General features: G+C 43.8%; 2 protein-coding genes across 2 annotated transcripts; both read left to right on the plus strand.

Annotated features, from left to right (window-relative positions):
* Positions 1–995: 995 nt before the first annotated feature.
* On the plus strand, positions 996–2,150 carry LOC310809251 (inward rectifier potassium channel 16-like; the record flags this gene model as incomplete). Its single annotated transcript, XM_083676445.1, has 1 exon — positions 996–2,150. One exon carries the CDS (start codon positions 996–998, stop codon positions 2,148–2,150), a length of 1,155 nt encoding a protein of 384 aa, XP_083532571.1.
* A 10,353-nt stretch (positions 2,151–12,503) lies between these two features.
* LOC310810286 (inward rectifier potassium channel 2-like) lies at positions 12,504–13,865 on the plus strand (the record flags this gene model as incomplete). Its single annotated transcript, XM_083677983.1, has 1 exon — positions 12,504–13,865. Exon 1 carries the CDS (start codon positions 12,519–12,521, stop codon positions 13,863–13,865), a length of 1,347 nt encoding a protein of 448 aa, XP_083534109.1. The 5' UTR covers positions 12,504–12,518.
* Between the last annotated feature and the right edge of the window lie 1,100 nt (positions 13,866–14,965).

The following is a 14,965-nucleotide window of genomic DNA, read 5'->3' on the forward strand; positions in this document are numbered from 1 at the left end:
TTGAACACTCACATTAATCTACTATGTAAAATGTCATCAGGATGAGGAGTGGCATCTTCTGATCAAGAAGCTCTTTAATGAGATACCTCCTTTATGTTTTTGAAGGGGGTTATTTCATCAGGTGAAGTATGAGGGAATATTGCTGAAGACTTTACAAGAGTTGTAGTGAACATACCTTGAAGGAAGGCATCTAAAAATCGCCTCATTAACTATTGACACAACCTTTCATGGTGTTTACATCTAAAGCTTTAGTTGTTAATTAAAATTGACGTAGTGTGTGGCTGTGGTTTGACAGTATGTTCTGCCAAATTAATAATGGTTTGAATTTCCCAAAAGTCATAATTGTTTCCGCTGAAAGTCATGGTTTACAGTACTCCTGATGAGTTGAGGCTGCACACTGTGCATGCTCATTAATCAACGTCTTAACAAGCCTCATTCTGGGTGTTATCCTGTTCATGATTACATTAAAAATAATGGGTCGAAAACAGCAGTTCTCCTAATTAATTAAGCAATTAATTAATTAGCATATATCTTGGACATCATCAATATTCTGACAGCTTTTACTGTAACTGTTTATCAGCAGGCTTCCATCTAGTAATAGCAGTTCTGGTAAATAATGAACCAAGGAGACATTCATGCCTCTGAAGTACCATTTTCACAGCCAACTTGCCTGACTTAGTCATTCAGGTTCTGATAGCCCATGGCAAAGTGTGACCTAGCCTGTTTACTCAAACATGCAGGTTTCACTTCAGCAAACATTCAGAGAGCTATTTACCTTTTGCTTGCATGTAATGGAAGTGTCAATGTCTCCCTCCCTATGTACTTTACCCACAGTATGTTATCTTGCATATTTGTTATTTGATTCAACTTTACCAGAAATATTATTTTGCAAATGATATAATGTTGTACATTTTACTATTTAGATACATTCCTATCTACTTTTTTACTTACATTATAATATTTTTATAGGAGGAAGAAAGGCAGCCCTTATCAAAATGAGCTCAGAGAGGGAGCAGAACACTATGATTGATACCCACTACACCACTGTACACACAGTGGGCCGAGAGCATGGCAAGAGAGCCAAGATGCCACGCTACATGCAGAAAGATGGCAGGTGTCCCGTGGTTTTCCAGCAGTCCCCGGGGGAGTGGACGACCTACCTGACGGACATCTTCACCACACTGGTGGAGATCCGTTGGAGGGTCATGCTCCTCATTTTCTCCCTCTCCTACATCCTCTCCTGGCTCTTCTTTGGCCTTGTCTACTGGCTGATTGCCTATGTGCACAAAGACATTGAGAACCCTGAGAATTCACCCTGTGTGGATAACGTGCGGAGTTTCACGGCAGCCTTCCTGTTCTCAATGGAGACCCAGGCGACCATTGGCTATGGCTTCAGAGGTATGACTGAGAACTGCATAGTGGCCATCATTGTGGTGGTGATCCAGGATGTGCTTAGCTGCATCATTGACACCATTGTCATTGGCATCGCTGTGGCCAAAATGGCGTCCGCCCGCAAGAGGGCGCAGACAGTGGGATTCAGCCGTTGTGCCGTCGTCAACCAAAGAGACGGTGCTCTGTGTCTGTCTTGGCGCTTGGGAGACTTCCGAGGGAACCACATCCTGGAGGGTACTGCCATGGCCCAGGTTGTCCGCCATGTGAAGCACCCCTCAGGTATGATCTCTATGTCCTACCAGAACCTGGACATAGAGGGCAGGGACATCATCCTGGCCACCCCTGTAACCATCATCCACAAGCTGGAGTCTGGGAGCCCTCTGTACAGCCTGGGTCCCGAAGGCCTGAGGGAAGAGGAATTTGAACTGGTGGTCTCCTTCACCTATACAGCCGACACCACAGGAATCCTGCACCAGACACGCACCTCCTACACGCTGGCAGACATCCGCTGGGGCCAGCGCTTCCAGGACATGATAAGGGTGGGGAAGAGTTGCTACAAGGTGGACTACTCCCTGTTCCATGAGACCACCTGGGTGCAGGTGCCCATGGTCAGCGCAGAGGAGTGTGACAGGATGGAACCCCCAGCAGAGGTTGGCCAATCCCAGCATCCCGTTTTACGATCCATCAGGAAACCCTCAAGGAATGGTCTGACCAAGGCTGATGTCAATGAGGAGCTTCTTCAGGAGGCCTGGCTCTGAGGACACTGCTTGGACACTGCTTGGCAGCAAAGAGTGGTACTGTAAATACTAATGTACATATTAAAAATATGTAATGTACATATCAAAAATATATAATTATTTATTTAGACTGTATAACATCTCATCTGTACAGAGAGATGTCATACTTTGTTTTGTATGATTTGTCTTTGCATTATGAGAATTTATTTACACAAACGTTTATTTTTTGTCTGTGATATGAATGAAAATCGAATTAAAACTCCTTGTCATGATGGACAGATTTTTTATGGTGACTTGATGGTTTTAACATTCTATTCAATAAACAAATATTCAATAAACAAATATATGTCGTGTGAGGTGCTGTACATAAGATGGAGGTGTGGTGGAAGTCTAGGATTTACCACTCTGTACTTTAGCTCTTCGGAGGTAAGAATCAAGAAACAAGTCCTGAGTAGCCACAATATCTGAGTCCGGTATTTATTGCTTGCAAACAAGAGACAAGAGCGTAACAGCAGCCCAGCGTAGAACCGGGGTTCGTTCAGCACAAGTCTAAAGAGACAATGATCAGGTTCGTCTTTTATACAGTTTAAACATAATACAGGCGCCGCCAAGGCTATCGGCTGATGGGCCTGTGCTTACGTGAGAAAGGGCGGGAGAGAATGAACAATGGGGAGACTTTCTTGTTGATTAATCGCCGTTCAACATTTCACACCTATCGACAGGATGCGCCTGTCCCCCCACTATTGCTCTCTCCTACCACTCCCTCAGAGATCACCGCTGTTCATATGGTAAATCATACAGTGCTTCTCAGAACAATGGCTATAGAACTTTAGAGGAGTGGCAAGAGAAAATGTAATCACAGTAGTTACACAAGTGGTATCAGTCATATGAAAGTGTATAACCTGAAAATAGTTCTATGAATGTATTTTCCGTAACAATCCCTCCTTTTAACATTTAATTCCTTGAATGTTAACAACACTTCAGCCTAAATGTCATATTTCACTGGACGGAGGTTCTCATATCCTCCTCGTCCACATCAAATAAGTTAAACCGGGAAAGGGATCCGGGTTAGAAAGGTCATCCCCTGTCTCCATTCGTTCGAGTACCATGTTAGTTGTCATTATATGGGTGGCCGCCCTCCTTATACATGCCTTGCCAACCACCGACATCACTATACAACTATTTTTTATCAAGAAAGCGATAAGTGCACGCCTGATTAAGGGCATCACATTGGCCAAATAGCAAGTTCCACCTGCATTTTTAGGTACACAACTGTAAGCTTTTGGACCGCAGACTAAGTACACTTGCTCTGGCAGTGGTTTAGCTACGGTGAGGTCGAATTGGGTTTGGTTTCCTGCGTTATCATGAACAATCACTCTTTCCCAGATAAAATTTGCCTCTTGTCTTATTAGAGAACAGTATGTCACATTATGTAGCTCATATACAGCCACTCCATAGGCCGCAATCGTCTCAGCGGCTTCATGGTGTTTCAATTATGTTGGGATCAGAGGTTACTAGCACGTGATTCTTGTTGGAGCCCTGCGGTGGCTCAGTGTTGTCCTTGTCTTGGGCCTTGCTGCTTCTCTCCTCCTGGTCCTGGCCGCTGATGTCTAGTCTCGCTGGGTCGCTCCTGGTCTGCCCGCTGATGGCTGGTCTCACTGGGTCACTCCTGGTCTGCCTGCTGATGGCTGGTCTCACTGGGTCACTCCGTGTCTGCCCGCTGACGTCCCCACTGGTCTCTCCAGTGGTGGTGCCTTCTTGCCGTGTGTGGCATGTACCCACGTGCCTCTCTGCAGACTGCGTGACGAGATGTACCTGGAAAGGACCCAACCACCATGGACTGCTCCAGTGTTTTCTCCTGCAGTTCTCGATCAGCACCCACTCCCCTTGCTGGATGTCGTGGAGAGGTCCCCCTAGTGGTGTGAGGAGTGCCTCTTTCATGGTTCTGTGGATGCCTCTTAAAACTCTGGTCAAGTTAGCACAGCATGTTAGCATAGAGTAATTCACGTAGCATTGGTCTACCAGTCAGGATCCCATGAGGAGACAGGCCGTTCTTTGCCCTAGGCCTCCCTCGCCTAGCTGTGAGAATCAATGGAAAAGCTTTAGCCCAGTTCAGTCCAACTTCTTTACAGAAAACATGCCCACAAAAACTAAACAATATTTCTTTCCCTCGCAGGGGTTTAACTCAACAAAACAACAAAGTTCATCATAACATGATCAAATGGGCCATCAGGGGGAGGATGGCTTGATTGGGGAACCATTTGCCCTCTTTCTACACTATGCCAAATTCTGTGAATAATGCTTATTTACAATATCCGTCATCCCCCCTTTTGACACATGATCTTCTCCATGTGACAACACTTCATAAAAATAAAATAGACATTTGGTAAACATGGGTTATCATTTTAGGCCAACCCAAAACAAAAACTAAAAAATATATAACAGGTGTTTCTGAGTAATTATCTTAGGTATTTTAGTAAATGTGTCAATTCTGTTTGTACTCCCTGGTGAGCTTATGGCCCAAAAACAAATAACAACAACAACAACAACAACAACAACAACAACAACCTTTACAAATAGTATTCTCTGCAAGCTTGCCTTGTGGCCCTGTTCTGCCAAATATGTTAAGGGTGCCTACCCCCTTTCAACACCAAATTCTTACTGAATAGATACTAAAGTTATCTCTTATAGCTGCCCAAATACTGCTGGGTTTTCGACGTAGCCCCTAGGGGCTCTAGACCATGTATCTATCTATAAATCAATCAATCAATCAATCAATCAACCTACTTATCTATCTATCTATCTCTACCTATCTATATATATATATATCTATATATATATATATATATATATATATATATCATATCATATCACTTATCCTTAAAGCGAAATGCGAACCAGAACTGGAATCCTCATGTACAGGAATACTGGAGAACGCATTAGCTAGGTCGACCACTGAGAAATATGTAGCATTACTTCGTATATGTGTATTTAGTATATGGATCCGTAACAATAGGGGCGCGCGCTTGGACTGCTTCATTAACCTTTTTAAGATCCCGAACAAAGCGCCAGGTTTGTGGTTGGCCTTCCTGTTTGGCCTCTTTTACGGGGAACATGAGAGTACGACAAACGGCTGTCAGGACATGGAACAATAATGCCTTTTTCCAATAATGCCTAAAAAGCTAGTGTAAATATCATCTATGGCTTCTCTGTGAACCAAACGTTTCCAACACTCATCCTGAATTTCCGAGACCTTAGCTATACAATGAAAATTATCTTTATCCGTGAACATACTTAATAATTCTAATTCTTAGCTCGGCTTCCGCCAACAATTTCTGTGCAATTGATCTCAGCCGAGAGACGGGCAAGTTCCATTCGTAAAAATAATTTAGTGGTGCATTACCCAACGATATAGTTTGCATTACACGTCTTTCTATTCTAATCCCATCTTCTGAACACCACAGATTTAGTCCTATCCCACACATCAAGTCTCTACCTAGTAAGTTGATTGGGCAGCAGTCAGATAATATGAATGAATGTTTACCATATTGATAACTATCTTCATCATACACTGTGAATCTCTCTTTTACCCCTCTTCCCTCTGCTCCGACTATGGTGATTACCCTTCCACTGAGTTTCGGTGGGGGTTGCCAATCTTCTGGTCTTAAAACAGAGTACCCTGCTCCTGAATCTATTAACAAATGTAACCGATCTGCCAGCCACCTTCAATGTTATTCTAGGTAGTACCTCATATGCACTTTCTTTCCTAATAGCCTGTATGTCTAGTTGTGGTGTACGTGTGCTTGCGTATTGGTTTTATCTCACCGGGTAATGTCGTCGATGGGACCTCTCCCGCCTCCTCTGCCCGTTAGTCGCCCTCTCGCTCCGTTCCCCTCGACTTGTTGACAGTAATCCCTTGTTCATAGCTCCGTTTCTCTCCTTCCGCTGACTCGGGACAGTCTCTCAGCCAGTCGTCTTCCGCTCGGCAGCGGAAACACCCCATCTGTCTCGGGTACCTGAAATTATCGTTCTTGCTGCGCTTGCCTCCGAACCTTCCTCGGCCCCGATCACGCATTCCTCTGGCTTGGTCGTAGTGGTTCAGTTGGGCCAACTGCAACCTCGTTTCCCTTTTCTCTTTAGTTCTCCCTACCTCGGCCTTCTGGTTTTCTATCACCTTCTCTGCGTGTTTAATGTACGGCCAGACCTCTCTCATCCTCCCGGTTTCATAGATGATGCAATTGTTCTTCACGTAATCCTGAATATCTGGCAAAAGTCCCGCTATAAAGTTATGTTTGCACTGTTGTTCCCAGGGAGTGTCATCCTGGCCTGGCCACTATGGTCCCCAAACACTTTCTCAAAGCGCAGTCGGAATTCGCTTACTTTCTCGCCCGCTTTCTGATGGCAGTCTTTAATTTTCTCCCAGTTCATTCGCAAAGGGAAAGTCTCTCTGATCCGATCATACAATGCGTGCACGGTCGTTCGGTAGTAGTTCCCCTCCTCGTTACTCCATACGACAGAATGCTGGGGCCAGGTCCCCTTTACTAATGTCCACCTGAGCATAAGGGCTTTCATCATTACCATCTCGATTTCGGCGGAGTTGGGTTTGTATTGGTTAATTAGCAGTTCGAGGGCTGTGACAAGCCTCTCTCCCCCTTCCTTGTCGGGGTTCGGGAGTGCTGCCGCCACCTCTCTCAGATCGGCGGGCGTCCAGGGGCGATACACCAGGACGGTATTTGGCTGACCGTCCACCCCGGCTTGTGGATTAGTCACCTCCACCATGGGGAAAGAGCCCTGGCTGTCCGGGTCGCGGTGGTGCTGTCTCGTTCTCGAAGATATAGGCGAGGTCAACGCTGGGTTCGGGCGAGCCGTATCTGCCCGTGGTGCTGTCAGGGGTCTGTAGGGTGGAGGACGGACAGAGGAGCAGTCGAGATCCGCATCAACCTGTTCGGACAAGAATACTATAGGACACTGGTTAGAAAGCCCTGGCCTATCTGACTCCACTAGTGGTTCCTTTCCTGATTCAACTGACTTTACCTTCTCTAATTCGACTTGTTTTACTTTCTTAAGCTGTTCAGCCTGTTCTTGTTGTAACTGTCTAATTGCCCCCTCCGTTTTCCATGCACAAAACGCCTTCCAATCTACTCGGCGTGACCCTTTTTGTAACTTCTTAATTTTACCTGTAGCATAATTTTCAAGCCTGTCTTCTAGCATGTTAATCTGTCGTTGGCTAAAACTCCCGTTCAATGGAAAACCCAAAATCTCCCACATAGGCAATTGTTCGCATGTCCATCGACCATATTTTTCAATCATTATCTTAGCGCATCCCTCCGTGCTCGAAGGCAGCGGGTTTGCTTTACTGGCCGCTTCCCCCATTATCAATTAGTGTAGCAACTTTTTCAGGTATTTCAAAAAGGTTAAGTGTCGTCAACGACAATAGGTGAGTTCCTTACCTTTCATTCACGTGTCTCCACACCGGTCTTTACGCGTTTCATACAAATTCTAACTATTAGGTATACCAAAAAATTATAATAGAAAATATATATATATGTGTGTGTGCCTTCCACACGTTGAGTGTCCCCGACACCTCTTCTCGAAGTGTCAATCAGCCCGTCGGCTCTTATCTAGATTAAAAACACAAACACAAACACAAACAAACAACAAACTGCAGACTGTTCCAGACCAACGGTGTGTCCCCAACACAGGATTCACAACTGAAGACCTATACCTGATAGGATTTTCAACAGAAGATATATCACCAAAACAGGATTCACAACTGAAGACCTATACCTGATAGGATTTACACTGAAGATGTTATGAACAGCGACCCAGCACCTGGCTGGGGTTTTTGCTAGCACCTTTTTCCCCCTTCTTTTTTTTTTTTAATTTATTTTTTAATTTTACAAATATTGTGGTCTTACCTCTTCCGAGCTCAACGTCTTTTCGGACTCGCCGTGCCTGAAAACGCCGTCTCTCTCCTTTCAGGCGCCTTTTCTCTCAACCTTTGCGTTCTGAACTTTCAAAGGGAGGATTTCGGCTCCAGGAATATATCCTGACCGTATACGAGTTGACCTTCTTGGCAGAGAGACGACGAAGTCAGGGCAGGCGATCCCGGATCGAGCCCCCAAATTGTGGTGGAAGTCTAGGATTTACCACTCTGTACTTTAGCTCTTCGGAGGTAAGAATCAAGAAACAAGTCCTGAGTAGCCACAATATCTGAGTCCGGTATTTATTGCTTGCAAACAAGAGACAAGAGCGTAACAGCAGCCCAGCGTAGAACCGGGGTTCGTTCAGCACAAGTCTAAAGAGACAATGATCAGGTTCGTCTTTTATACAGTTTAAACATAATACAGGCGCCGCCAAGGCTATCGGCTGATGGGCCTGTGCTTACGTGAGAAAGGGCGGGAGAGAATGAACAATGGGGAGACTTTCTTGTTGATTAATCGCCGTTCAACATTTCACACCTATCGACAGGATGCGCCTGTCCCCCCACTATTGCTCTCTCCTACCACTCCCTCAGAGATCACCGCTGTTCATATGGTAAATCATACAGTGCTTCTCAGAACAATGGCTATAGAACTTTAGAGGAGTGGCAAGAGAAAATGTAATCACAGTAGTTACACAAGTGGTATCAGTCATATGAAAGTGTATAACCTGAAAATAGTTCTATGAATGTATTTTCCGTAACAGAGGTCATTGTGCTTGCCCTGGAATAGTGAAATGTATTTATACATTTAAATTAAATTGACCTGCTATGCTTTGTACACTGGAGTCTACATTGTGGCGTATTAGTTGTCAGTGTAATAGCCTACTGGTAGCTCTAGATCACCACCTTGTGTTCAGCGACACTACTCACTTGCACTTGCACCTGTTCATGCGTGTGTATCAATCTGTTCATGCAGCACTCGGAGCAACCCCAGATATTGACTTGAAACACATTACAGGTATAGTGACAACTTAATTTTAAGCATCTTGAAGTCAGAGCTAGAAGCAGCAGGCAGCAGATTATAGATGAATGAATGAATGAGCATATCAATTAATTCTTCAGAAAGCTTTTTTCAACTGATACTCCATTCAAACATGGACCTGTGATATTTTAAATTGATTACATTATTATTAATAGGATTATTGTTATTATTTGCATAAGTAGTCAATTATAGATCATTTTGAGTTTTGGTAAAACAGCACTAACCATGATTGTCTTTGCTGAACGTGGGGGGCATGGGTTTTCCTCATCACGTCTGACGCTCCAAACAAGCGCTGTAGCTTCCTATTGGTTGACTATTGGGATAGGGCGGAGATAGGCACATATGTTTTTAAAGTACATCCATGCAAAGCAAAGTATCTTCTTCAGTTTTTGCTGAAGAGGCTTATGGCAGAAATTGAAATGTCTGACACAAACTTTAATACATTCAAAACAACAAATAAAACAGTCGGAATCCAAATGTGGGATATTATCGCGAAACACTACCTGGTGTCCTGGGATGTAATAGAATAGATAACGGCAGATTTGCTCTGAAAGGATCAACAGGTAAGCTGCAGTTTCGTTATTAAAAAGGTGAATACTGTAGGGGTTGTAACCGATGACAACCGGTCTCAACATTGTTGCAGATGCCTATGATTCCTTTCCTAGGCATGCAATTTCTGCCTTTGAATAAAATCAATAATCGAAGAACAAACTATGTAAAACAGAGTATTATGGAACATTTCATACTTTCTTCTTGTAATGCACCCGTTCAGTCACCCTACACGACAGTTGGATTAAGCGACCATAACATTGCACTTGGTGCTCAATATTGAGTTGTTCTCTGTTCGAGAAGAAAACCAATTATAAGCCTTTATCGTAATTGTTATGAATTTAACTTCATATCAGTATTTATTAACCATATACAAGTAGCAGGATTACTGGATATGTTATGATAGAGATTATATTGATATTCATATTTTATATAAATTACACATCATTGATCATGTTCAGTCAGAGGAAAATATTTCTCTGAATAATCATTCTGCTTTTTTGTTTCGTTTTAATCATTATTATTATGATTTTCAACAAGTGTAAGGCCATCTGTATGCAATATTTTCAGTAACATGTTATAGCAGAATGGATGGGGTTGCTGAATATTGGATAGAAATTATTGATCTGTGCAATATAAAATAGAGCAGGTTTATATAACTAGTTTCCATCTGCCTCAGCTGTGCGGCCTAATTGCACACAAGCAAAACAAACAATCGCAGGTTGTGCAGCTAAGTCCTGTCCTATCACAGTGTAGACAAAGCAGATAACCTAAAATAATAGATCAGATAAGAGTTGGTGTGAATCAGACTAATGAATGGTCAGATAATAAACATGCCATTCAAAATAACAAGGCTTACAGTTTGATTTGTACCTCTGAGTGAGTCTGAGGCATCCTATTTACTGTTCCCATGTCTTCGCTGTCATAGAGCCTTTAGTCTGTTTATCAGTTTGCTAAGTCTATATCAGTGTAATAATCATACTCTTGGTCTTTGACTCAGTTGTCTGTTTATCTTACATTGGTGTATCCTCTCATCATTACAGTGTGCTGGCTCTAGTCTTGTTGATGTGTTGTATCTTGCCTTAAATCTGGTATGCTAAGTAGAACCAAATTCCTTGTTAGATAGAGAGAGGGACATAAATGGTGTCCTACCTAGCCATGTTCTGGGTATGCATGATAATTGTAGTAGGGAAGATTGCCTAGTGTAGTTAGGGGATGAGGAGTTCCCTGAGGGAGCACTTTCAAAGTCAACAAGCCTCTGTCTCTCTTAGGTAGATGTTATAGGTTTCAAAATGGTGTATGATAAAACCAAGATAACTGATTAATCATCCTGTCCTATAAAAATGTGGTCAACCTGCAAATAATGGAGATTTATTGGTAAATAAATCATAAGCGTTGCCTATGTACGTAATCAAATGTATTGTGTTCTCCCATGAGTTATACATGAATGAGGCCCCACACTCCCAATAGTGCATGTGAATTAGTGCAAGTTGCTATTCCTAGTCGACCTGGTAATGACATCATTCATTGTAAAAAACAAAGATGAGGAAGATGGATTAAAGACCTGTGTCCTAAATCTCTCATCGGACTGAGGTTTGCTATCTCATCCCCATTCACTTATGAGGCTCAGGGTTCAATAGTGTAAATCCTTTTTACTTTTATCTTTGACATTCAATACTGAAAATCAATGACACATAATGCTCTAAATACTAAAAGTGTTTGCTGTGCATCAATAAATCATATTGGCAATGTTATTGTTAAGGCCAACTAAATAACTCTAGTTGACTGTCAAATGGGACCGTATCCCAACTATATGTTGACCTTTCTATGACAGTTGAAAGATATAATATATGTTCAAATTACTGGTAGAAAATATGCCTGGCAGATTGTAGCATTTTGTACCCTGTGGTGCATTTTAACAGGCCTCCGAGGCCACACAGAGTGTCAATAGTTTGTTTTCTAATTCAGTTGTCCTTGTTGCTCCATTACATGTGGTGCAAGGTTATTGTTGTTTTCAAAGAGAGTGACCCATCCTCTCGGAATAGCTGCCAGGCTCATTACATCGTATTGCATGATTTAGTAGTTTAAGACATTGAATTTGTGCTATACTGTACACAGGTGTGATCCTCCTATTCTAGTGCTGTTGTATCATTCATTTACTGGAGTTACATGGGGAAACAGGTATTTCACAGACACATATTGTGTCAAATACATGTTGTTTTTAATGTCAAACTCAGTTATGGCTGCTCTTCATTGACACATATTTTTCCTTTGCTCCGGATGCATGCTAGTTTAACATGAACTTGATCTGTAATTTGACTCAGCTCTCAATAGACTGACCTACCTAATTAATACCTACATTACGCAGCGCAAACAGGATGTTTTATCTTGTCAGCTGCCAGAGGGCTTAAATAACAGATCTGAGTTAGGTGTCTGCAATCCTCTGCCCCGAAGGTTATTTACATATCTTGCTAAATGTACAGTACACTGTATTTGCTACTGTATGAATATGCAAGTATTGAATGCATTATTTAGATGACAGGTAACCATACACCAAAAGACACTGATCATTCCTCTTGTTTTCGCCAATTAATCTAACACAGCTTTTCTTTCTGCCTGCAATTTCCACAGCCTACTTCACTGATGAGGTCCAAAGCACCCATGAGAGAGGACTGATCAGCCCTCGCCACTACTGTACTCTCCTGGAGTAGCCCAGGTGCAGCCTCCACTCTCCCCCCAGGATCCTGTCCTGCCCTCCACATTTCCTGCGTGCGTTGGTCCCTGTGAGCGTTCAAAACTGTTTCTCCAACGCTTCTACCAAAAACTTAGACTGTTTTCCAAAGCAGAAGTGGCCCAGCCCTCCCAGGCGGAAACAATGGGGAGTGTGCGCAGCCACCGCTACAGCATTGTGTCCTCAGAGGAAGACGGAATGAAGCTGGCCACCATCGCCGTGCCAAACGGCTACGGCAACGGCAACGTGGCCAAGGTGCATACGCTGCACCAGCCCCAGAGCCGCTTTGTCAAGAAGGACGGCCATTGCAACGTGCAGTTTATCAACATGAGCGAGAAGGGCCAGCGCTACCTGTCTGATCTCTTCACTACCTGCGTGGACATCCGCTGGCGCTGGATGTTGATCATCTTCTGCCTGTCCTTCCTGCTCTCCTGGCTATTCTTCGGTTTCATCTTCTGGCTGGTGGCCCTTTCCTATGGGGACCTGGAGAACGAGACTCAGATGTGTGTTTCTAATGTGAACAGCTTCACTGCTGCCTTCCTCTTCTCTGTGGAGACCCAGACCACTATTGGCTACGGGTACCGCTACGTCACGGAGGAGTGCCCCATCGCCGTCTTCATGGTGGTCTTCCAGAGCATTGTGGGCTGCATCATCGACGCCTTCATCATCGGCGCCATCATGGCCAAGATGGCCAAGCCCAAGAAAAGGAATGAGACGCTGGTGTTCAGTCACTACGCAACGGTGGCCATGAGGGACAGTAAGCTGTGTCTTATGTGGCGTGTGGGGAACCTGAGGAAGAGTCACCTGGTGGAGGCACACGTTCGGGCCCAGCTCCTCAAGTCACGCACTACGGCTGAGGGGGAGTTCATCCCTCTGGACCAGATGGACATCGACGTAGGCTTCGATAGTGGCATTGACCGTATCTTCCTGGTTTCCCCCATCACTATCGTCCACGAGATCGACGAGGACAGCCCCTTCTATGAAATGAACAAACAGGAGCTGGAGACATCCGAGTTTGAGATCGTTGTGATTCTGGAGGGCATGGTGGAGGCTACAGCTATGACCACCCAGTGCCGCAGCTCCTACGTGGCCAGCGAGATCCTCTGGGGTCACCGCTTTGAGCCCGTCCTCTTTGAGGAGAAGAACTATTACAAGGTGGACTACTCTCGCTTTGAGACCACCTATGAGGTCCCCAGCACACCCCACTGTAGTGCCAGGGACCTGGCTGAGAGGAAGTCCATCGCATCCAGCTCCAACTCCTTCTGTTACGAGAATGAAGTGGCCCTCGAAAAGGTCGAGTTGGAGGAGGAGTTTGACGAGGAGGAGGAGGAGGAGGAGAAGGAGAAGAAGAAGGAGAAGGAGGATGGCATTGTGGTCCATGGCATTGAGAATGCGGCACTGGAGGACACAGACACAGTCTCAGACTCTGAACACAATCAGGCTTCCATACCTCTAGAAGCAAGGCCTCTGAGACGAGAATCAGAAATATGACTGCAGGAATTTTAGGTGGGAAAATACTACATGTTACTGCTGTTGGTACCACTGCAGGATGGCTTGAAAATAACTGATGTTTCATTTTCTAAGCACTGAGGCACAAGAATACACAGAGTTAACAGACAAGAAAAAAATATGTAATATTATTTATTCTCTTAACACAAGTCACTCATCTGGTGGGAGGTGATCATATATTGACTGATAGGAGTCCATGGCTCCCCTCTCCAGTGTAATTACATGAATGAGATGGGTTAAGTAGCATGTATTGTATACAGTATGTGTGCAGTAAGTGTATGAGCATGTCTGCCTAAATGAATTTGAATGTTTCAATAGACCACCTTTCTAAATTTTTTAAATTTAGAGAGAAGGCCTAGTTTCTAGAAGAGATTAAAAAAGAGGCACTTCACATACATTTGCATCATGGATTTGATAGAATATACATTAGATAGTCTGTAATATCTCACAGCAAAAACCAAAGAGATATTCCCATTTTGCACATTGTTTAATGAGCATCCCCACTAAGGTGGCGATTTTGGAATAACCAAGAGTTTACTTGGACTAATGGCGCGCTTGAGAGGACGAGTGTTCGGAGTATAGGGGAGGAGTGTATTGGATTTAGCCTACTATGTATTCCCAATCCAGCCTATCCTCCTGTGTTCCAAAATTTCCCTGCCAAGGGGAAATATAAGCTATGTATTTTTATAAAGCAAGAGGTGGGAAACAGATTGTTAGAGGGGCCTTAAAACATTCAGAAAGTGGAAGTGTCATTTATTGGATGCCAAGAAGATCTCTTCTTTTGACAGTTCCAGTTGGTTGACAATATAAGCCTCGTTGCCTAGCAGCCTACTCAACCTAAGAGTCAGATACAGGTCAATGATGTGTTAATGAGCTGGTCTCTTAACACTAAATATTCATGCAGTTTAGTCTATTTGGCCCCCACGTGTTGCCGCTGATTTGGCTTCAGCTCTTAAACAGGTGATCACCCCCATCAATGGTATGTGTGTGTCTGTGTCTCTGTCAGTCTGTTGGTCTGTCTGTCTGTGTCTGTGTGCCAGTGTATGAGAGTGTTGCTTAGATTCTCAGTGCATGTACTGTAC

The sequence above is a fragment of the Argentina silus genome (genome assembly GCF_951799395.1).
Source record: "Argentina silus genome assembly, chromosome: 9".
NCBI classification, from domain to species: domain Eukaryota; kingdom Metazoa; phylum Chordata; class Actinopteri; order Argentiniformes; family Argentinidae; genus Argentina; species Argentina silus.